The following is a 25,775-nucleotide window of genomic DNA, read 5'->3' as shown; positions in this document are numbered from 1 at the left end:
GACCCAATATTAATACATTTATCAAGCATATACTCTGTTTGCAGTTATAAGTAAAATCCAAAATCTATTTAAAGGCTACTAAAATTACGTCATAATTATTTTGACGTAATATAAATAACTATGTATATTTTTAAATTTTATAGTTAGTAAATTATTGGTTTTATGGTTTTTAAAATCGTGGTTAGTAAAAATTGATTTTATGGACTACTTCCAGTTTATGCTCTAAGACTAATTAATTTATCACAAACCAATACTAAACTAAAGATTTTCTAAAACTTCACTAAATTTAGTACGTTTTGGTTATCTCAGAGTTTTTAATCTTGACTTAGAGTAAAAAATTGCAAAGCTTTAGAAGTATTATGTATTACAGTGTTCTCTAGTTCATTGTTGACAAAATGATACCACATATAGATAGTTGAACGGCAAAGAAATATTATTGGATTTTTAACAGCCTGCCGGTTAGAAAAAAATTATGGTTTTAGGCTATTTTTGTTTACTGGGAACACATAGATATTTTCGTTGGGTTTAAAGCCTTGTTTGATGGTTAAATATGTCACAGAAGGAGCGGAACTCTTGATGTGCTGGCCCAAAGGAGTGTTAAATACGTGACAGAAGCAGAGACACAGTGACCAATAATAATATTAAACGTGAACTTAGAGGAGCTATTGAGGTGCTAATCCGAAGGAGGGTTAAATAAGTCACTGAACAATTTCAACATTTTATTAACAAAATAATACATACTCATTGAACAAGACAAGAAAATACTACAATATATGAAACACATCACATCACATAATTCAATAATAAAATATTATATTGCTTGGATGGTAACAAAACAACAAAATGTAGATGACAATAAGTAGAGTAGATAATGTATACAGGGTGTCCCATAAGTAACCCGACAAACTTATCCGATGCAGGGCTCTGCAACTGCTTTCTAACTAACAAAGCTTTTCAGACATATGTTTATATGAACTTTTTTCATTATTTTATTGAGAGGAAACCACCTGAAAGTTTGTTGAGTTACTTGTGGGACACCCTGTAGAACTAAAAAAAGAACAAAAGACATGATGATTCTTATTCAGTACTATTTTCAAGTTTGATTTGGGATTCTTATAACTGGTTCTAAAATGTGTTTTAATCACAGAAAGATCCCTAAATAAGAATGCCATATTTCAAGACTGAATGCACAGAGGGATAATGGACAAATTCGTCTAATAATCTAAATGTGACTTTCAGTTTGTGTTGTACTCAATACTTATTTTATTCCTGAAATCTCAACTAAATAACTTAGGCCATTTTCAATATTGCCAGCCTCACCATGTGTTGTTAAGAAACAAACAAAGAAATGTGTTGTTAGTTTTTCTATCGTTTTCATTATTGAACATTCTGAATTTCTTATTAAAGAGTGTTTTATAGTTAAAACATTTCTTATCATCAATGAAATGTTTTTTTTATCTCATTTGGTAAATTGTTAAGATCTGTAAAAAAATATATGTTCAAGTATGGAGCCTTATAGGATGTCAAATAAAATCTTTTACTATTTCGATTCAATGTGTCTGTAACAAATTGTTCATTAAAATCAGTAACATAAATTGATACAGTAACTTTGTCACTATCCCAATTTCTGTAACAGGCTAGTGAGGTCAATACAAGAAATCCCTCTCAAGACTGAAGTCAGATGACAGAAATCACCCACTTTAGACTTGTCTACGGCAGCCATGAGCTCAAAAACAAAAATGTTTCTAAATCAAAATTTATCACAACAAAATAAATTATTTTATAAAAAATATGTTAAGCTGGAATCAATGACACTTTCTAGTGGATTTTCAGAAGACAAAGTCTTTTTCTTTTTTATACTGCATTGTTGCAATTTGCACACTGAAGACGATAGGTGGATTAGTAGCCACACAACGCCATTAAGATCACATCTCTACCAGACAGCAAACATTGGGCATGATCCTTACCTACTCTACACCTCCACCTCCTCTTGACAAGTTAGATCCTTGCGCAGGTATAAAAACAAAAACGCAAGGAAGCGCGATCTTCATCCCATAACAGAGATAAAGCTTAAATGAAGACAATAATGAGGAAAAAACTACTTGGCAATTTAAAATAATTTTGGGGGATAAACATAGGAAAAAGGAAAACAAATTTGTATTCGATGTGCATACAAATCTATAAAACATGTTTCATATGATATATACATTGTACACTATATTGATAATAAATAAATTCTTAATCGTTTCATCAGTAACAGAATTTAACCAAGCAGTTACACAGCCTGACTGAAATTAAGAGTTAATATTCTCGGCACTCTAAGTATGCAATAGATAATATGTGTGTGTTGTGTACACAGTGAATAATGCACAACAATTTCAGTAACAGGAAAGAAGAATTGGGAAGACAGTCAGTTTAGCAAAAACAAACTTTCTTTAATTGGTACTTAAATCCTACTATTGCAGAAACTTGTGATTTTAACTTTATTTATATTATTTCTGTTACGTAACAATCCTGTTATCTTTTAATCTGATCTAATGAGTAAATAACGACACTTTACAACAATAAAATCATTATATAGACTTTTTTGAACAGCACAGAATAAAAGACACAGTGTTACTTCACATGGACTTTATTTAGAAAAATGAGATCATCTGCTCAGCAGAAACCGACGTTGAAAAACAGTGGCATGAATATATTACTGTGTTTACTATGGTCATATTTTGTCTGTTACTAGGCCATGTGTGCACATGCACACGTAAACTGTTGCATTGTTATGAACATTTGAAGTTCCAACAAACCACAATGGATATTCCATAGGGAGAATACTAATATAGAGTACATTATCCGTCAGTGCACCATTGGAATGAAATCCAACAAAAATCATTTAAACAATCAAATTTATAAAATGTTAATAGGATTTCATCCAAAGTCCAGAGATTATAAACAATTGGACAATAACTATTCTGGAACTGAATTGAATACAATGTATTATGTGTCCAACACAATTACAAGATTGGCTCTTCAGCAAATCTCATGTACATCTGACAGCCACTACTAGCTGAGTAGCCGACTAGCTGAGTAGCTGTTTTCTTCTGTTATTAGTCAGAGACGGCCTAGATTTCCTTCAAGATTGTCAGATTGAAAGTGCTTGGCCATTCATTAATGGATATGGTGTATACTGTGAGAAAACAGAAAACAATTCTGAAGCTTACAATTACTCAACACAACTAGACTAGACTGTGGGATACAGAAGTAATTCAGCCCAGATTCTATAGAAAAGGATTTGAAAACATGAACACGACACTCTCACATCTGTCAGACCCTTGGCTGTGACAACATCACTTTAAACACGAAGTGAGCGATCTTCTCGTAGACTGCAAACATGAGAGCTGCGGTCAACACTGTCTGTAGCACCTTGGCCTCCATCCCCTTGTACAGACCGGCGACACCGAACTTCCTGCACAACATTCTCAACTAAAACATTATGCCTTATCAGTCACGAGGGTTGTTCTAGAAAAAGAAAGAAAAAGTAGTTTTTTGAAAATTTTTTGAATTTCTCAACATAGTCTCCTTTTAGCTCTATACATTTTCCAATTTTTTTTAGTTGTCCACAAAATATGATTTGGGAGGTTCTACAAAATAAGCATTTGTTTGCTCGATAGCCTCCTCGTGAAGTGAAGTGTCGTCTGCCAAGCCATTATTTCAAATTCAGGAAGAGGAAAAAACAATGGAGCCAAATCTGACCAATATGATTTTGCAACTTTTCAAACTTTAATTCAGCCATTTTGGCCGTCGACCACACGATTGATCTCTTTGTCATCGGTTAACAAATGCAGCACCAAGCTCGCGGAAACTTTTTTTCTAGCAATTATTTTAAGATAATATTGAAAAGTAACAATACTTTATTAAAACGTTCACTGCTAATACGTAAAGTATAACATTTACAAGGAGCTGAAAATTTTGAGTCAGTTTTACTTACCGAATGGTGGTTTATATCCTTAGTTTTGTAAAATAATTGCATTTCATTGCACCATTCCATGTACCAGTAACGTCATAATTTCCAGCACGATTTCGGGCCAGCCGCTCCTGGCACAAATTGAACCCATTCAACCGACTCAAAAATAGAATAATACACACAAAAAACTTATAAGGCATTGTTTTTATGGTTTATCACTACTTTACAAATATTTACAATATATGTACAACCCCTCCCACCACCCTTTTTGTCTCAATTTACAAGTTTTTGTGGAAATTGTCAAAGCATTTGACGGGGCAGAATGCTTTTTTCTCTGGGCAGGCACAGCACACATATACAGTTCTTTTTCTGATTGCATTTTTGGCGCAAACACCACAACGCTTTCTTTGCCTGTTGCCCTGCATGTCTCTTTCCTCAGTTTCCACAAGCTTGTGCAACGCATTTTCTGGTGGCTATGCATGTTATGTAGAGCCAATGAATTGATGATTAGCATTTACGTGAGGTGTATAAATATCTTTTTATACCAGCGAATGCTCTTATGCTCACACGGGTAGTACAAGAGCATCTGGTCCCCATGGTCCACCCCTTTCATGTGGACATTATACTGTACAGTTGGAAGTGGCTTCTCCTTCTCCTGGCCACGTTTATTCACAATTGTCACCATGGTGTTTTCAAACTCCGAGGAAATGTATAAAACATGCCTCTTGTCTCTCCATCGCCCCATCATTACAGACACAAAATGAAACTAACAGGAACTATGCTATAATTAACAAAAAATACAATAACTTGAGACTGATCACGTAAAAGTATTTAACAAGACGAGCGCCACACGCAAACAACGATAGATGTACTCCCGACAAGCGAAATCGGACCAGCCGCACTGAACGTGTTAATAAAAATACATTTATGCAATTGAACTATTGTTCATGTAGTTGGCTAACTCACTACAAATTTATAGGAAACAAGTCATTATTGGGAAGAGAAGTAACAAATTAATTAATTAGATTCTTATTGTAGATATTTAAGCTCACTTCTATTTTTGTACTGTTTACTTCATCAGAATCCTGACTCTCAACATGATCTCTGGTCTGTCAATGATTCCGGTGTTACTACAGTGTCCAGACCACAGACCAAAGCACATACTTACTTCAGTATGTAGACTATTAGCTCAACCATGCCAGCGTCTGGAGGCAGATCCCTGTAGTTATGGCCATGCTAAAACAAGTAAGTCAATCAGTCAATCAGTACTACACTAGCAATAACATTTGCCAGTAAGTTGCAAAGAAAAATATTAAATTAAATTACATTCATTAATGAAACTATTCTTCCTGGATTCTATATTGTTAGACAGGCTGCTTCTTGCGGTCATGTGGTCAATCAGTGTGTTAGAGTGATTAAATGTGTTCTTATTCTTCATTTTGAATTTTTCTTGTAATTATTACAATATGTATGTATATGTATATATAACAAAAATTTCTTAACCTGCACAAAATTAAATGAGCTTAAAGTAAAAACCTACATATTAAAATCAATTCCAAACTTATATATATATATATATATATATATATATATATATATAAAACTTATAGTGTATATATATATATATATTATAGTATATATATATAAATACTATATATAGTATTTTGTATTTTAAGTTTGGAATTGATTTTAATATGTAGATTTTTACTTTAAGCTCATTTAATTTTGTGCAGTTTAAGAAATTTTTGTTATTTTATATTTAAATGATAATTTACCAAAATTGTATCAACTATTGTAAATTTACTGTATACAATATGAAGTTGAGTGGTAGAGAGGGCTTGATAGCCCTAACTCCGCCTCTTTAATAAAGGCATTTTTCATTTAATTTCCATGAATGTTACATAGCTGTTACCAGCAAACCAAGACTTCAAAGCCACTTTAACAATTTAAGTTCCTCTGTGTTGCAATAAATGCTCGCTTTTTTCATACATTTAAATTTAACAAACATCAAAATATTCGTTTTTCTATTTGCATGACTATTCTAAACTGCTATCTAGTTCGAGTTCATTGACGTCATTAGATGGAGAGTAAACATGTAGTGTAAATATTATCATTAAACATTCCCAAGCCTTTATTGATTTAAAATAATTCATTGACTGTGATTGCGAGAGCCTATGCACAAGAGATTAAAATCACTAGGTTTGTAAAAACACAAGAGATAGTACAGGACGAAACCCTTTTTTAGACATATTTTTCCCATGTCTTTCTCTCTTTTTCAGTTTGATACAATCCTCACAAAGACTAATAATGTAAGAGGACTGTCATTATAGGGCCGAGATAGTGGTTGGCCTCTCCTTACAAAAGGGCTGAATCCAGTAAATAACATTGAAATTGAAAGTTCTCTGTACCCAATAACAATAGGGTAGGAATTGGCCCATGTCAAAATAGTGGTAGAGTTAAAAATTTCCTACTGTATCTTTTACTGATGGTCCGAACTAATTGTACTACAGTAAAATTGTATCCAGTTTGTGTGTATCACTCACCCTGAGCTTGGTCTGCAGCAGCTGAAGAGGGTAGGTGAGTGTGGTGGCCACGGCTTTGGCGATGGCTCCAACAAGGAAATACCCTGCGGTGCCCAGATCTGTACCTGCCATCCTCCGCTTGATACCTTCGTACACGGCCATCTGCAGGGCAGGGTTGACCACGAGGAGGAGACTGGGTAAGGTACCGTTCCACAGAGCCCCTACTCCCTCGTCACGGCTTATCCGCTTCAACCCGTCTGTCATCAGAGATCATTGAATAAGAATACAGTATCCATTACGGATTAGATCCTCCTGAATGAAAGAGAATGATCACATATAAAATGTGATTTCCAGTATTTTAAATTGAAAGAGTACTGGAATTGTTTTTTGTTCACATTAAATGAAACACAGAGCTCTACTTTTACCTCATCTAAATATTCACCTACCTCCTCCAAGAAAAAAACAGGTGTAACATATTTTCATTTACAAAAATTTTCAAATTGATCAAAAAGCACAAACAGCTCTCTTACAAATACAAAATCACTTTATTTCCAAACACATTAAGTATTGAAATGGTGTCAGGAAATTTAAACAAAAACAAAATTGTTCAAGTAGTGGTTCATCGTTCTCAGCCACTGAGTAGACCGGACAGTCAGTAAGGGCATTCTCCAATCTTCCTCCAGAGAGACATCTTATTTCCTCTGGCAATGGGAGATATCTTGTGCTATATCGGGTGTTGTAGTCATGAAGATGGGTCAAAGATTGTCCAACAGCATACATTAGAGCTTTTTTATGTAGAAGTTTATTACAGTCATGATCTTCAGACTTATAAATGCTTCTCTAAAACTTTCCTTGAAGCCTAGTCCTGATAAAGCTCTTACACCCCTCTTTGAAACACCAATACTCTCTCAAAATTACTTGCTGAGGTTCCTCCCCATACCACTAGTCTATATCTAAGGTGTGTTTCAAACAGAGAGTGATAAGCTACTTTTGCAGTAGTTATATTGCTTATTGATTTTATACGGTTTATAATAAAGTGTAAGGTTAAGTTTAGGAAGGAGATTATAAACATGTTATGACCAGGAGAGCCTCTTATCAACAATGCTTCACAGAAACTTTACTTTGGGTTTTCTGTCCAGTTCAGGAATTGCTGGGACTTCTTCGCATCTTCTCCTGGAAGCTAGTTGGTTTGTCTTCTCTGGGTTAACTACAAGGTCATTTGAGTGGCAATATTGATAGGCCATGTTTAGTGCTGGGTAACATTTAACATCAAGATTATCTGTCTTTTTTCCACTCAAGAGTAAGGTGGTGTCATCAGCATAAATCGAAGTTGTGTTGAAAGTTTTAAGGTATTCAGGAAGTCATAATACTAACGTAATAAAGTAAAGTATAGATAATACTGGTCCCAATAATGAATCCTGAGATACTCCTTGGTTTACGGGTCAAAACTTATAGGGACAATTTACTTGTCAAAAATATAACTCTAAACACGTGTATGTTACAGTATAGTACTGTAGTAAGGTATTTATTCAATATATTTATGTCAATGTCAGAAGTTGTTGAAACTATTCGAGCTTCTTCATTACTGCCATATTTTCACTTATATATTACTTATAAATCTTTTCTTTATAATACTTGAAAAGCATTAATATTATATTCAAATAAGTTTAATGAGGAAAAAGAATCTTTGTATAAGCTAGTGAAATCTAGTCAATCTTGATTGCTTGTCTCAAATCAAGAATGAGGTCAGTATCTTGAGTATTTTTAGAATGAGTGTTATATTCTTGTAGTGATATTATTAATCTTAGTGTTAAAGTACAAATGGACTTACAGTAACCAGGTAAGCTTCCGCACAAGTGGATAATTCTATGTTGGGGAATTACATACTTAAATGCAATATGGTGTCTTCATTGGACAGACTTACTCTTGGATAAAAAAATATAGATACCCGAATTTGAAAGTTGACGACAAACCACAACAATAATAGAGCTAATAACTGTAGTTACATTAGAATTTAGCTTGTTTATTATTATGTTTATAAATACAAACAAAATAATTTACAAACAATAACTTTTAGTTTTTGGGTCAATAATAACGACAGAAAACGACACTGGTTTTTGGTGTTTTTCAACCAAACTGTAAGTTTGAAAATTCACTTTCGTAATACAACTTGTACAATCATTCAAAAGTGCTGCTTAATATTATGTGAAAAGTGATAAAAAGCTTTAATTGATTTATCAGTTTTTTCATGCCAATCTAATTTTTTTTTTATTTCTTTTAGAAAATGTTGAGGAAATGTACAAAATTTATTATTTCCCAGTTGCTGTGCCCTTAAGGAAAACAAAATTAGTTTAGAAATGGCAAGATTGATGTATCACTCACCGACGAGCCCTGAGTATCTAGGTGGACGGCTGCGGTGCCCTGGACTGTGCCCCACCCCACTCATTTTCAGTCTTGTATTGACCACCCACAGAGGTGTTGTCGTGAGGACGTTAATCACACCTATAAACATAATGTATTCACACTTCAACACTTGACTTGACTGCTTCACGGGCAGGATGAGACACGTACACTTTTGGTCAAATCTGGAGTAATGTTCGTCTCAAGAGATCCAAAAATGTCGGTGACGAAAACCTCAAAATGAACATAGTTTCAACATCAGAGACAACCAAACTACACGATATAGTTTAATCTAAATAACTCCAGATTCCATGAGTCAGTCTGTGACAGCATCAGATTTCAGATTCTGCACTAAGAGGAAGGTGAACTGGAGCTAAACTCAACGTTCACGATGTATCAATCCTTCCCAACATAGCTACGTAATGTCAAGAAAACTCGGTTTCCAATTCTTTCCAATTGTAAAGGGCAGAAACTACTTAGATAAAAAACCTTGGGTTAGCGAAGATCTAAAACTAGAAAAAAAGAAACTAATTACTAAAAGTAATGCTGCCCGAAGAACAAGATCGCAAAGAGACATTGACAACATAAAACTTAAATATAATACTTTTAAAAATAAAATTATTCAAGAAAAACAAAATTACTATACTAATAAAATTAAAAGATCTAAAAATTGTCAGACCCTTGGAAAATCATTAACTATGAAACAGGTATTACTACGCAAAATAGAAAAAATATACACATCAGGCACAATAATAATACAGTATCACATCCTAGTAAAGTTAGTGAAATTTTTTATAATTACTATATAACTTCAATTAAGGAAAAAGCAAAATTTAACACATCTCAAAAATCTTAATTTTAATGCTTTTCAGATATTAATTTTCAATGCAAACTAATTGATAGAGATAATATTATTAGAAACATGAGCAGTTTAAAAAGTAGTTATAGCACTGGATATGATGACACACCGGTGCCAATATTAAAAAATGCTATGGAATTTCTAACTGACCCACTTGCTTCATATAGTCAATTCATCTTTCCTCTCTACGCTATTCCCTGAAAAACTAAAAATTACAAAAATAAAACCTCTATTTAAAAAGGGAGATCAGTTCGATGCAGCAAATTATCGGCCACATGCATTGCTCCCAGTTATATCCAAAATATTTTAACGTGCAATGTCTAACCAGCTGGTTGACTATTTAGAAAGAAACAATTTACTTGATAGCATAAAACATGGGTTTAGAAAAAGTAAATCTGTAGTTACAGCTGCCACTGATTTCATCGAGTCAGTGATTGATTCTGTGGATAGAGGGGAAAAGGTAACAGGAGTATTTATGGATCTCCATAAATCATTTGACAGTGTTAGTCATGCTAAGTTACTAAGTTATCGCAGTTTGGTATCCATGGGAAGGAGTACAAATATATACAAAACAGACAGCAGTTTGTGGAAATACATAATCTGAACAATAAGAATAATTTAACCAGTAAATATAATTCTACTTTAAAACAAACTTCTTGTGGGTTCCTCAAGGATCCGTTTTGGGGCCGCTTCTATTCCTCTGCTAGGAAAGGAATTCCAGAGCTAGATAAATTATGCTTATACGCTGATGATGCCACTCTAAGAATTAGTGCATCATCCAAAGAGGAAATAGAGGAGTTTGCTTTTCTCAGTGTATAAAAAATAAATCAGTTTTTAAAAAAAAAACAATTTAATTTTAAATCCAACAAAAACAACAAGCTATATGGAATTTTGTACTAACCAATGCAGAAATAAAATTAGTCCTCATATAGAAATAGAGAAGTGGCTATAGTTAAGGAAGAAGAAGTAAAGTTTTTGGGTTTAACATTAGACAGTTCGCTGACATAGAATAAACATTCAGAAAAAATAGTTTAAAAAATTAAATTCGGTTTGTACGCTCTTCGCAGAATGTCAAAATTATGCTCACACGAAACTCTAAAAATGATTTATTTCTAACATATCCATTCATTTTATTATGTATTTTTAACATATTTGGTATCTCATTATATGGATCTGCATCAATAACAAATTTAGATTCAATTTTAGTGATACAAAAAAAAGCAATTTGTGTCATTTTTAAACTTCAATGGAATGAAACTGTGAAGAATCACTTTCCTCAACTTGGTATCATGACGGTTTATAGTGCATATATATGAAACTATAATGTCAGTGATGAATCATGCTTATAGCTTAGGCAAAAGTGGTGAGAACTATAGTTATAATACGAGAAATATAAATAATATGGCAGTAGCTCAACATAATTTACATTTTTTTCTGTAAAAAACCAATATTCATAGGAGCTAATTTTTTAAATTTGCTGCCAAGCAATATTGTTCTTTATTGTTACATAATCTTAGAGAATAGTACATGCGTCAATACATAAATAAGAAAACAAGACAAAAACAAGACAGAAAAGCAATCTGTTAGTCGTCAGTTCTTTCAAAGTATTCCTTGAGGGTGTAGTAAGGGTGTTCTCGGAGCCAGTGCTTCAGTTGCCGTCCAAACTGCTGTCGTTCTGTCTTCTTCAGTTCTTCTGGGAGGGCATTCCAGAGCTTTGCCCCTGCATATGTCGGCTTCTTCTCTGTGGAAGCGAGATGATGTACAGGGAGGCAATAATTCAAGGCGTGGCGGGTGTTGTAGTTGTGATAGTCTGCTCCAGTTGCAATAGACTCAGGGAATTTGAGGTGTATTTGCGTGACAGTCTCCAGGATATAGAGATTAACTATGGTGAGAATCTTCAAGTCCTGGAAAGCCTGCCTGCAGGATTCTCTTGCTTGTAAATTTGCAAGGATGCGGATGACTCTTTTTTGATGGACAAGTACCCGCTGCAGATTGCCCCTTGTGGTGCCTCCCCAGACTACTATTCCATATCGGAGATGAGTCTCATAGAGAGCATAGTAGGCAGTTTTAGCTGTTATGGTGTCACTGATGTGTTTCATCCTGCGTATTACATATAGTCCCGCACTGAGCTTTTTGCAAAGAAAGTCTATGTGTTGGGTCCATGCCAGTGTGTCATCAATTACCACCCCGAGATATTTTGAAGTACTGCTCTCCTCCACTTCAGGCAGTCTTCCAGTTGTGTCTTTATGCCTTCCTAGAAATAGCTGCTTCGTCTTTTTCTCATTCACGACAAGGTCATTACCATGACAGTATTGCACTGCCATGTTGACGGCAGTATAAGCAGCTATTTCAAGGTCTTCTTGTTGTTTTTTACTCAGTAGGAGCACAGTGTCATCAGCATACATTACTGTGCTGCTGTAGTTTTCCATGTATCGGGGGAAGTCATTGGTGTACAGAATGAAAAGGACTGGCCCGAGCACAGATCCCTGGGGCACTCCTCGGGTGACGGTTTGCAGCCCTGATGTTGTTTGGCGTGTTAAACCCCTGGTTGTGTACTTCACCTCAGTCATCTGTCTTCGTCCGGTGAGATAACTTCTGAACCAGTTAAGAGCTTGTCCTTGTATCCCAAGAGTAGTCAATTTTGATAGGAGATGGTCATGGCTAAGGCAGTCGAAAGCTTTACTATAGTCAAGCAAGATGGCAGTGGATGTGTTTCCGTCTTCCAATTGGTCAGCCAAAAACTCCACTAGACCTATCAGTGCTGTTATTGTTGATTTGCCTGGCAGGAAACCATGTTGTTCAGGTGTCAGTAGCTGGTTAATTGATAGGTGGTGTATGAGTCTGGACAGCACAAGCTTTTCAATTAATTTTGAGAAGGTGGGTATCAATGATATCGGGCGGTAGTTGGCTGTTTGAGTAGTGGGTCCCTGCTTGTATTTTGGATAAACTTTGGCTATTTTTAGTGCAGATGGGAAAATTCCTGAATTGAACGATTTGTTGATAATATCCATTAGGGGATCAATCAGTTCTTCTTTACATGTTTTCAAAAGTTTTGTAGAGATATTGTCGTAGCCAGCGGAGCTTTTTGGCTTTAGAGATTGGATGAGTTTTGCTAGTTCCTGTCTATTGGTGGGATGTAGTATTAGGGTTGGAATGTTCAGGTTTTCAGCTGGCAATATCTTTCGTTCGTCAAGTTGTCCACTCAATTGAAGCGTTTCATTGGCAACATTTGTAAAGAAGGTGTTAAGGTGGTCTGCAATCAGTCTTGGGTTTTTGATTTCTTGTCCATTAATGTCTAGAGAAGAGGGTAGGGTTTTTTCTTCTTTTTAATTTCTTTCAGAATTTATAATCTGCCATAGTGCTTTTGACTTGTTATCAGCTTTTGATATTGCATCTATATAAAATTAATAGAAAATGGTACATTATTTAAAAATAAACTTAAAAGCTACCTGACTGACCTGCCATTGTACTCCTTTTCTGAATTTTATACAATTCACAATAGTTTTTGAGTTTTGAATAGAGATTGGATGAGTTTTGCTAGTTCCTGTCTATTGGTGGGATGTAGTATTAGGGTTGGAATGTTCAGGTTTTCAGCTGGCAATATCTTTCGTTCGTCAAGTTGTCCACTCAATTGAAGCGTTTCATTGGCAACATTTGTAAAGAAGGTGTTAAGGTGGTCTGCAATCAGTCTTGGGTTTTTGATTTCTTGTCCATTAATATCTAGAGAAGAGGGTAGGGTTTTTTCTTCTTTTTAATTTCTTTCAGAATTTATAATCTGCCATAGTGCTTTTGACTTGTTATCAGCTTTTGATATTGCATCTATATAAAATTAATAGAAAATGGTACATTATTTAAAAATAAACTTAAAAGCTACCTGACTGACCTGCCATTGTACTCCTTTTCTGAATTTTATACAATTCACAATAGTTTTTACTATCGTTAAAATTATATTGTATTAGATTTAGTTAGATATTAATGTAAGGCATATTTAGGAAACTTAACCGTTTACTTTCTCAATCATGTGACGTCATTCATGTACACCATGTGTAACAACTGAATAAAGATTTTTCTGATTAAATATCTTTTGGGATGTCAAAACACTGAACTAGGCGTCCCTTATCTGATGAAATACAAAAAATACAGCAATATTACAAAATGTCCTCATATGAGGATGTAAGCAGTCAATGGGTTATTTGACAGACAGCCTGCATATTTGGTTTTCTGGTCACATATTACATTATTTATTTTAAACAGGTTAAGGAAACAACTATATAAAAAAAAATCATTAATGTTTACGAAAAGGAACATAACCTACTGATAATTAATTTTCAAAAATATTGTTCAGTTATCTACTTAAGATAAAATTTCACATTTGAGGCTAAATGGACAAAATACTTCAATATTCTTACACACAATTCTTCCTTTTCAGGTCGTCTCTTTTTTATCATCAACCTTTTGACAAACAATTTGAGGGAATCACCTGGTCCAGCATTCAATAAAGACCCACCTGCTATAGAAGCGAACATGAGGTCTTTCCCTGCAGATTGGGTGTACTGAGCGTGCATTGCCTTGAGCCCATGGAACGTGTAGAAGTAGACAAAGTTGGAGGCACACAGACTCTGCAGGACAGGCACTATGCCTCGGTACAGGGTCACACTGGAGGGCAAATCAACCCACTATTTAATCGCGTATATCTTGTTATTAATAAGTCAATAAAATTGATAGGCTATATTTGATTAGACATTAAAAACATAATAATAAAGGCACAAGGCTCATTTTACTGGGAATAGAAACACAAGTTAGTTGATTTCATTTTAGTTTCCTTTTTAATGAAATTTGCAAGTTTTTCAACACCCCGTCAGACACAACAATCACAACCCACAATTTAGAGACGCATCTGTTGGCAAACAAAAAAAAAACATAAAACCACTTGGTGTTTAGTGATTTTAATCTTTAAACAATAAACCTTCTTTCTAGAACCTTGATCCCTGCTGCTTCCTTACAAACAGTTTGCATCTTCCTCAATGCTAATAAATTGTTATAAGGGGAAATGCATACTTAATACAAATAATAAACAATCAATATCAACAAATAAACATAAATTTAACAATTTATTAGCAATGAGTTTTTAAAGCAAGCCATTTAAGGATTTAAGATGAGTTCCTACTTATAATGCAGTTTTAAAATTTATGTTAAAAGTGGAGCCTCAGGCAGCTGACTAGTTTATTATTTATTATTATTTCAACGGCATCCGCCAATATACAATAATTTCACTACATTTTCATGCAACTTAAATATAACATCAACAAAATAAATAACAACTAATTAAATTACAGAAAGTAGTGATTATGCAGTGGAATAATAAATAAGTATTAAGATTTGTGAAATAATGTTACAATAGTGAAAAATCACAAACATCATCTCCAACTGATATTAAGGGGAAAAAAACTCTATCACTCATTACTGTTGTAGTCTCTTTTTAAGGTGTGCGATGCTGTCATAAAACATATCACCATCGGAAGGAATGCTGTTTCCAAGCCTATGAAGTCGAGCAATAGGACCGTGATAGCTGTAATTGTTTGAGTGGTGGCAGGTTGAAAACATATTCCTGGATCTGGTTCCAGCAGGCACCAAGAGGGATATCCTACTCAGAAGCTCTGGTGAATCGATCGCCCCGTTGATAAGCTTGTGCAGGAAAATAATATCAAACATTCTCCTTCTGCACTCCAGCGTAGGCAGAAGAAATTCCTGCTCAAGTGCGGGGACAGAGACCTCCCGATAGGCTGCACCTCTCCGGACTCCTTGAAGTCTGCAAAATTTGTTTTGAATACTCTGTAGTTTGTGAATATGAGATGCGTAATGAGGGGACCAAACAAGAGTACAATATTCCAGATTAGGCCGAACTAAAGCCTTATACAAGAGCAGTAGTGTCTCGTCACCGAACGTCCCTCTAGACATTCGAAAAATGAATCCTAGCATTTTGTTTGCCTTCAAGGATACCGCATCAATGTGTGCATCGGGTGACAAATTTGTAGTCAAACTTACTCCAAGGTCGTTTATCGAGGTCACTCGCTTGATGTCGCCGGATACAGTGTAATTGAAAGCAACAGGATTCTTCAGACGACAGAAGGTGATTGTAAGACATTTGGTTGAGTTAATGACCATCTTATTATCATCGCACCACTCAGCAATTAGGTTCAGATCACGTTGAAGATTGAGACAGTCATCACGAGAGTAAATTTCTTTGAATATCTTGAGGTCATCTGCGAAGAGGAGATATTCCGATGATAGGTGGCTGATGATGTCGTTGACAAACAAGTTGAAAAGAATAGGGCCAAGCTTGGACCCCTGTGGGACACTTGAGGTGGGAGGAAATTCTTCAGACAAATGGTTTCCAAGTTTGACCCTCAGCGAGCGTCCACTTAAATAGCTCTTGAACCATTCTAGAGAGAGTCCGCAGAAACCATATCCTTCGAGCTTGGAAATCAGAAGTGAGTGACTAATCTTGTCAAATGCCTTGGAAAGGTCTAAATAAATGCTGTCCACTTGATGTCTTCGATTAAACGCAGAAAGAATATAGTCTGTGTAGATGACAAGGTTGGTCTGGGTGGAACGACCCTTGCAAAACCCATGTTGTTGGGGGACAATGATACTCTTTATGTCATTAGATATCAATTCCAGCACTAAACCTTCCACAACCTTAGCCAAAGCAGACTGGATGACGACTGGCCTGAAGCTGGTGACATCAGTAGCATTTGGTGTTTTAGGAATCGGCACAACATAACTGGACTTGAGTGCTGTGGGAAAGATGCCGTCCATAAATAGTCTGTTAAGTAAATTGGTGAGAGGCTTTGAAAGCTGAACACTACATTTCTTGAGAACTATAGGTGGGATGAGATCAGGACCATTACAGGGTTGCTAGAGGAGTCCAATAATGAAATTCCCTGACTTTTCCCTGATTTCCAGACCAAATTTTTCATTTTTCCCTGACTTTTTTCGACGCAATCCCCAGGGTTTTTGGCAATTAATGGGTGGAAAAAAGCGGTGTTGAGGCTAACAGGGTGGCAAATATAAAAAAGCAAAAAAGCCTGCTTCATGCGCCGCGTCGTCTGCAGGCTTGGACTCGGCGCGGCAGCAGTAAGTTTATTTGTGTAAAGAGATTTTATATTTTTCCCTGACCAACGTCGAAATTCCCTGACTTTTCCCTGACTTGAGACCGGATTCCCTGACTTTTCCCTGATTTCCAGTCCTGTTTTTTTCCCCTGACTTTTCCCTGACTTCCCTGATTTCCCTGACCTGTAGCATCCCTGCATTACCTTTGTTGACATCAAGTGACTCCAGCTCCTTCCGTACTCTTTCCTCACTTACATGGAAGCTATTTACATTGAAGTTGCTAGCAAAATGAAAGTCTAAAGTTGTGTCATCCCTGGGATTGAAAGTTGAGGAGAAGAAGCCAGCAAAAAGATTGCACATGACATGAGGGTCATCAGTAACTGTGTGATTAAAAGTCAGACGAGTTGGGATAGACTGCGATTTCTGCATTTGCTTCACATAACTCCAAAAAGATTTTATATTGGAGGGTATAGAATACTCAATATGCCCAACGTATCTGTTAAAACAATCCTTGGCCAGCAACTTGCACTGGGCCCTGGTATGAGAGAACCTCCAGTAGTCCTCAAATGACAATGAAGTCTTGTAGATCCTGTGCAGTTTCTTTTTTAAGATGATTAAATTTATCAGTTCTTTAGAAAACCAAATGGGAAACTTGGACAATCCAACCTTTTTCATGCAGGTGTTGTCCAAAATAATTTCTCTAAGTTCCTCGCAAAAACGACTGAAGGCTACGTCAGGGCCCTCCGCCAAACGCACATCGATATTAGCAATGGCCAAAGAAATATTAGCAATGTTGCACTTTCTGAAGTTGGGGATGAAAGTAGCAGTGCAAGAGCGACGAGACATTTCAGGAAGATCAATCACAGCTGTCAGGGCAGGATGGGCTATATCTTCAGCTACCAAACTCTCTGCGGTGTGCGATACAAGACAAGGGATGTTAGTGAAAATTAGATCAAGGAAATTTCCTATGTAATTAGGAATAATATTCATCTGCCCAAGGTCGAGAAAAGAAGTAAGCTCCAATATCTTGAGAGCGGAAGGCGAGTAAGTGTTCGGAGGTTGTGCGGTCCAGTCGATCCTTGGCAAATTAAAATCTCCAGCAATAAACACAGAAGAAATATTCATATTGTTCGAGATGACGGTGTGAAAAATGTCACAAAATTCTATATAAGTCTGGTGGGCAACATCTGGTGGTATATAAACAGTATTTATAAGCATATTTGAAGAATGTGCACACCTCAGAGCAACAAATATGGTTTCAACTGCTGGTTCATCAATGGGAATGAGCCATGAGGTATAGCATTTCTTGACTGCAATCAGCACACCACCACCAGAATTTTTAAAACTTGTGAGCGCCGTCCTGTCTTGTCTGTATATGGAATAGTTACTTAATCCCAGTTCGGCATTAGAGATTTCATGGGATAGATTAGTTTCTGCAATAATTATAACATCGTAGTCACACAAGGAGTGAGCAGTTCTAAACTGATTCATTTTGGAACGTAGCCCATTGGCGTTTTGGTAGTAGACATCTAACTTTTGATGTCTACTGAAGCAGGCATGTTTTTTGTCTTGACAATCTTCGGCACTCCATTCACATACTTTATGGTAAGGTCAACCTCGCCTTGAGACAGCCGGTGCTTCAACTCCTGCCTGAGCTCCACTAGGAGTTCTCTTTCTCTGACTGTCCTATCCCTCGACAACTTGACATCAGCTAAAGTAGGATTTTGAAACGTGAATGATTCATTAGAATAGTGCTTCAGAATATTTATTACATCAGTTTCACTTTCCATCTGAATTTGAAGAGGTCTGATCACTCCAGGCTTCACCTTACCCAGCCTGACCGTCTTTAAACATTTGGAACGGTCAGTCTGGCAATATTCAATTATTGCAGCAGCCAAATCAGAGTCATGACTAATTCTGTTGTTGGTATGTGCAGATTTACTTTCAGGAACACTGTATGCAATGATATTACGAGAACGTCTTGATCGTTCATTAATTTCCTCAACGGTTACAAGAATGCTATTAGAGGCACTACTGCTTGCCTTGATACTATCAATGTCCTTACGAAGACGGGAAATGCTTGCTTCATTAGCTTCTACACGAGGTTCCAAAGATGACAATTTGACATTCAGATCTGCCACTTCCCTCTTGATATTCTCCACTCCCGCCGCAATGTCGTCTATTTTATCACACTTATTAACCAAGACCTTGACTTCAGACAACTCGGAGATAATCTTAGCCAAAGTGTCTTCCAAGGATACAGGAGGTTGAGCCCTGCAGTCCACTCTACCACAGAACCACTTGATGTTGTTATCTTTACAAATTCGTTCATATTCTGTTTTGCTCATCTTTACACAATCTCTATGAAACCAACGGCCGCATTGGCCATCACACTCGACACCCTGTTCTGTATCGAGAACATTCTTCATACAAACGGCACAGGGATGAGCCATTGTTTGTGGTGGCGAGGACAAATGAATGTGTTCAAAAATCTGATTCTTCAATTGCCAATTCACACTGGTTAAATTTTCATATAGTTCATGCAACTTAAGTCAATGACACCCAACCCAAAGCTACTCTATCCGCTCCAAGTCAGAGTTAATATATGATTCCATTATTTATAAAAGATCAGACATACGAGTACATCTGCAAATGGTGTTGGAATGTATTACTCAAATTATGATTCGAAATACACAAATCAATCACAAACATTACAAAATGAGGTTATGGTGAGGAAAATAGTAATCACTTTTTTCCGGATAAAATTCGCTAATACATTTTTAATTTTACTAGTGTAACAATAAAAGACAGAAATCACCTGACAAACATTAAAACATAAACTAGATACATTTCAAACCTTTTGCTTTACACATTACATACTAATGTCATAATTTTAAGCAGTACATTTTTTTCAAATGCCAGGATACAAAACACTGCCTAAAATTTAAAAATATTGTACAATCTACCATATTGTACGCCTGATGTCCTTGATGTTGAAAGTCCTTTTGCAATAAATTAAAAATTATTGGACAATTGTGTACTTTCTTCTATAGCAATAATTTGTTATCCAATAAGAAAAGCTTTCTCTACCTTCAAATCCACCATAGTTAAAAAATGTTATCAGAGAGTAATTTTTCTGTATTGATGAAGTAAAAAAGATTGTATAGCCTACATAATGTTTTAGTACACTCAAGTAATTTACTGGCATAAAAAAATAATAAAAATATATACTCACAATCCCTCTTCCCTAATCAGATCTTGGAGTACTGCAAACGTGTTTTTCGCTTCTCTGCTTTCTTCAACTGAAAGAAGTAGTAAACATTTAGACAAAATCTAGTAACCTTGCTTAATAGGGCTGCATTTAATATGAGTAGGCCTACTGAATAAACAGACTAGAAACCCTTAATCTTAACAAGTGTAAACCACCATAAGGAAATAAGGTAATATTAAGATGGCTAGTGAATTAAGAATAACAGTCAGAGCATTATGTGTATTTTAGTAATCTGATGTTTTAAAATAAACAATGATATTTCCCTAAGATTGACATTAAACATTTGGCAGCCAGTGAGATGGAGCCCTGTAGTCAAATGTATTTCAAATCCACAAAAGGCATATTGACGAGCCTTATAGACGTTTTCAAGTAAACACAAAAATAAAATGTCATATGATGTCGATACTCATTTTGTTGAGTTATGCCGAACTCTTTAAAGTGTTGATATCAAAAATGTATGTAAAATATTAGTTTTAGATACCTGAAATTGCCGTACAACAATCTAGAAATTCTTTCAAAAGAATAGATATTAATTAAGGTAGAGAATTTAATAAGTGATGTCAGTGAGGAATGTTACCAATACGAGAGAAGATATAAAATAGTTCCAGATTATTCCAGAACCTTTGTCACATCTCAAAAAGTAGAACTAAAAAAAATGAAAATTTTAGACTTATTGTGATTGTGGGATTTTTCTCAGTTTTGACCAGACTCAGCAAATCAGTCAATACTCACTTTCTTTGTTTAGAAGTAGACAAAATTCCCATTAATTTGGAGATGGCAAGCAATCTCATTTAAATAAAATATTTTTAAATTCTAGTCCTAGTCTAGGGTAAAAAAAGAAGCAGGCAAAATTGGTAGCCATCGTGATTTTAGCTCCATAAGATCAATGTTAAATTTCAGACACATTACAACCATATTTTTCGTCATAAGTATGAGAGATGTTTAATTTTAAAGGTGTGATTAACGCATCCAAACGCTTTTTAGTAAAAAAAATTTATTGCTTACTCAGAAAACTTTTTTTGTTCTTTATCGTTTAAATCCTCAAAATGTAAACAATTTACAAGAAAAACGTAAAAGCTCTTGGATATGTGTTGATGATGTCTTTATAAGATATTTCTCATAATTCTACGACCAAAAATAGGGCCTTTTAGAAGAATAACACTGTTCATATGAGATAAAACTCAAAGTCATTTCACTTGTCATAACAACTTGTTACTTACGTTGGAGCCGTGATCTGACAGTGTCCAAGGGGAAAAACGCAGACATCCCAACCATACTACCCTGAAACCAATGATATATCATCAGAATTAATTAAGGTGAGAAGGAAAAATCTATAAAGTAGTGCACAACAAAGAGACTATATCTGGCCTACAATGATTCATAACTTAAATATGATATTCTAAAACTTTTTACTGAACTTTAAAATATTTTTTTGATTCTTCTAATTTAGTTATGTACAATGGTGTCATGTGATTTTTTATGATAATCTTTAAATTTATAAATGTAAAACTTAGGTAATTCAATTCCGACAAGACATTTACTATTCCCCTCATAATAATTTCATTATCTGAAATTAATTATACAGGTTCGGGCAGTTTGACATGGGGCAGAAATAAGTGAAGTAAGTCTCTGCAGTAACGTGATGTTTAAGCTGGATGAATATGATAGCTGCGATGTGAGGAAACAAGGCTTGATATTTATAAATCCACATCCAACTTCTTATACTTTATAGTAAGAGATTAATGAAAATGGATTCAGCTTTTTCTTGATTTTCTTCTAGTACATTAAAACAATGATACTGAATGCTTCTTATATGACCTTCTGGTACATTTAAACAATGATACTGAATGCTTCTTATACAAGCTTGCATGTTTTGCTTCGCTGAGTTAAAAACCCACTTCCAATATAAATGTGGTGATTTCTACAACACTAAACTGGCATTCCTGGTCTCAAGGAACTCATGGAGCAAATATTGAAATTATCCAGATTAAGTTGTTTTATTTTAACATTTTGCGATATTAAAAATGAAGTGTTCAAGTTTAGGAATAAGATTAGAGTCAGAACTATGTTTGAAATATGAAATTAGAACATTTATATCAAATCAGAAAGTCAGTTGTCTAAGGTCAATACTAAATCTTCTTTATAATCAGTGTTAGATGTGATATAATAAATTATTATTATAAGCCATAAGAGACAAAGATTTTCTTTTATTAGTGTACATTACCTGTATTTTGGTATAACATCACTACTTAAGGCACAAAACGGATTTTAAGAATTCTGGACTTCAGAGAGCATGAGAGCAAAGGCATCAGGAAGCGTCTTTCTGTCTTGCATATAAATATTTCTCAAGAGCATTGAGTATCTGATGATAGATTCTCCTTGGAATTGAAGATGCCCCTTGTGACTCTCAACCCAATATATATAGCAGAGCACCTAAATCCCTCTAAAAAATATCATGTCTCGTGTGGATCTTCGGCTGAAGTGATGTTAATCTTTCAAAAAAGGATAAAAGGGTTTTAACCCAAATGTTTAATTATTCTGGCCTTACAGTTAAAACACAATATTTACAGTGCTAATAGCTGTTAACAAACAAACAGGTAAATGGTAGACATCAAGTACCAAACTAATTTTTGCTAAACCTACATATCAGAGAAACTGTACACAGTATTTATAGCAGTACCTTGGTATTATCCCGAAGTCACAATTCTTGGAAAAGTTTTTCTTACCGGGGACCTAAAAAAACTACATTATTAGAAAGAACTGACTTATTTGACGATTACATGTCATTAAGACGATCAGTTCTTATTCCTGCCTCCCAAAAGAAAGCAATATCGGTGATGTCAGCGAGAATGAGGTCAGATCAGATGCCAGATCGTCCAACATGATCTGACACTCCGCACTTCTGGTGAACAAAAAAAACCAACCTCGAGATAGTATCCAAATTCAATCTTAGAGCATGTAAGAGCTCGTAAAGGTTATGTTTTACTTTGGTTCTACTAGTAAAGTATTTATGATAACCTAAACTAAACCTATGTAAATCATGTTGTAACAAATACGTAGATAAGGACAGAGTGACATCCTTCTTGCTAACATCACTTTCTTTTGGGAAGCATAAAACAAGAACTGATCGTCTTAATGACATGTAATTTTTACAGTAAGTAAAATAAAGTCTGTTCTTTCAAATAATTTAACTATTTTAGATCTCTGGTAAGAAAACCTCTTTAAAAAATAGTAAGCTCTGAATAATACCAAAGTACAGGCCGAGAGATTCCATGTGGTCCTCAGCCCTACGATGTGTAGCAGCCATGTGGAGTCTGTACGCCGACTCCTCTCCACGTATCCAGGAGACCACATGGAATCTCTCGGCAAGTACACCAACTGAGGCCAAGGGAACTGAGCGCACGACTGAGGTTGTACTAGCCATCTACAAAACATTGACTTCACCTACACAATGTCATTCTGTGATTGATTTTAAAGAACTGAACTATGAGAATACCTTTCATTTGAATATAACCAGAAGATAACTGAATAAATCAGTAAATATTGCAATCCTTGCCTCCTGGGTCACAAGAAATACTGAAGTATGGGCTTTAAGGAAAAGCCCAATGTACTTGGAAAAGACACCTCTCTCTCCCTGTCTGCCCAGATAGCTTGTCCCATCTGTACCTTTATAGCTTGTCCGGTTAACAGTGAATAACCATTTTTGTGAAATGGAGGAAAGGATTCTCCCCCGTCAGGTGCACTTCTCTACAGTACAAAAACTATAATATGGCTTGCTAAACCATCTCTCTGTATTCCACTCTGTTCACCAAGAACTTTTAATTGTTTATCTCACACAATTTCCTCATATTCATCAACATTCTACAATGCTCCAAAAATTGTAATTATTGTTTACATTTAACATTACTATAATTAATACGTTGAAATCATTTGGTAAGTATAATAAATTGTAACATCAAATTCTTCATTTGATAAAAAGAGCCAAATAATGAGTGTACGCCACTTATTTAAGTCTACCCGTTACTTTTGCTCGTTAATTAGGCTAGTTTATTACTTTTAAATTCTTACAGTTATAGTTTTATTTTATTAAGTTATTTTCAATTTACTTTTACCTACATGGATAGGACGTTCACGTTATTAACCTATTACAAACATAAGTACTATCTTGAGAGATCACTCCGATAATTTATGAATTTTTATTTTCAGAAGGTCATTGTAACAAACAATACTACCGTTGTTCTTTGAGTCAAACCTCTCTGTATTCACTAAATTACTATTTTACATATACAAAGATGATGCAGCGGCTGATGTCAGTAATGGAAAATACAACATTGATTTACAGCTACATCAAATGAGGTATTGTGCAGATTTAGAAAAAAGAAATATTACTCAGCACGACAAAAATAATTCCAGTTTTAATGCTCTACAACTTCTACCCCTTTAAACCTTATATTCTTTTATTCAGGAGGACAAACACAATAGATTATATCGTCAAACTGGTATTTTGCTACTCCGGCCATTAATTCTATATTTATCCTTAATTTATATCTATTTGTTCTCACTACCAATTTTATGGGGGTATTTTGATGGTTACAGTTAGGTTTAACTGTTTAGTCGGTTGGGGCAAAGTACGGTAAGCGGACCTGGTTTTAATATCATTTATTACAATTATCGATACTTTAAATATCGAATAACAGAACCATCAACATATGTATAAAACACTGAATTAAAGTTATATGTTTCAAATTAATAGAAATAGTTTAAACAATAATTATGTAATGTCATAAATAAAAAAAAATCATAACCAAAAAATTAAGACAGGTAACAGGAAAAATATCATAATAAAGAAAACATAACAAACAATACAATCATCTTAAAACCGAGAAACAGTAAACCATCTTTTAGTGTTATTTTGTATTAGTTTTCTAATTTGAACTTATATTTATTATTTAAAAGAAGTTGCTTATAGAACAAATTGTTTACAATATGACAAAGTGTGTACAGTTGTTGCAGATGATTTAGTTATTGTTCAAATTAATTACTACTATTGGTAGAAAATATCAATAGGTATGTGTATAGTTAAATATGGTTTGATAAGTTCGATATAAACAAACAGATCCCCTTACTTTACCCTTGGTTGTATTCCCTGAGCTCTTTCCTATATTTCTACACAATATTTGCTTAGATAAACTAGCCTACTGCAAAATACGAAATCTTGGGCCTAGAGATAAAAGAAAAAAATGTTTACTCACCAAAGATCCAGCCATAGCATGGACTAAGGTTTTGTATGAGAAAAGTTCCTTTGAGTGTGCCACCATTTCTATTATTAAGAATTGATTCAATAAAAATCTACCACGTTAAGTGTTAAAACTAAATATTAGTAGCATTAACACTTTATTCTTCCCGTAAATCTCAACTCAGCATAGATAACTCATTTTACTGCTTTACTAAGTAACTTTTGCTAAAAGAAAACGTTTCTATGCGTGGTTCTCATTTTATACATCAACAGTACAATGGAGCAAGCAATAGTTACTCAGCACATACTAAATCTAATGTAGATTTATTCCTCTTTATTAAATTAACATAACTTTACGAAGATTCCACCTTGTAGGTTAAAATGTTTTTAACAAAGTGGGCGGGCAGAGTGGGGCG

General features: G+C 34.9%; 1 protein-coding gene across 1 annotated transcript; it reads right to left on the bottom strand.

Annotated features, from left to right (window-relative positions):
• Positions 1 to 704: 704 nt before the first annotated feature.
• LOC124353473 (peroxisomal membrane protein PMP34) lies at positions 705 to 25,775 on the bottom strand. Its single transcript, XM_046803316.1, has 8 exons — positions 25,376 to 25,775; positions 21,344 to 21,404; positions 20,088 to 20,154; positions 14,247 to 14,395; positions 8,863 to 8,982; positions 6,502 to 6,737; positions 5,127 to 5,194; positions 705 to 3,460 (listed from the first exon to the last, which is right to left on the bottom strand). The coding sequence occupies exons 1-8, from the start codon at positions 25,439 to 25,441 to the stop codon at positions 3,319 to 3,321; spliced, it is 909 nt and encodes a 302-aa protein (XP_046659272.1). The 5' UTR covers positions 25,442 to 25,775; the 3' UTR covers positions 705 to 3,318.

Source organism: Homalodisca vitripennis, chromosome 2, assembly GCF_021130785.1.
Source record: "Homalodisca vitripennis isolate AUS2020 chromosome 2, UT_GWSS_2.1, whole genome shotgun sequence".
NCBI classification, from domain to species: domain Eukaryota; kingdom Metazoa; phylum Arthropoda; class Insecta; order Hemiptera; family Cicadellidae; genus Homalodisca; species Homalodisca vitripennis.
The sequence above is the reverse complement of the archived record's forward strand: the minus strand, read 5'-3'. Positions and strand labels throughout refer to the sequence as shown.

Coding starts and splice junctions, on each gene's coding strand:
- LOC124353473 (XM_046803316.1), bottom strand. CDS start 25,441: ATGGTGGCACACTCAAAGGAACTTTTCTCATACAAAACCTTAGTCCAT. Junction 14,396..20,087: donor CTGATTAGGGAAGAGGGATT/GTGAGTATATAT, acceptor TTTGCCCTCCAG/TGTGACCCTGTACCGAGGCA. Junction 6,738..8,862: donor TAGATACTCAGGGCTCGTCG/GTGAGTGATACA, acceptor CTCTGATGACAG/ACGGGTTGAAGCGGATAAGC.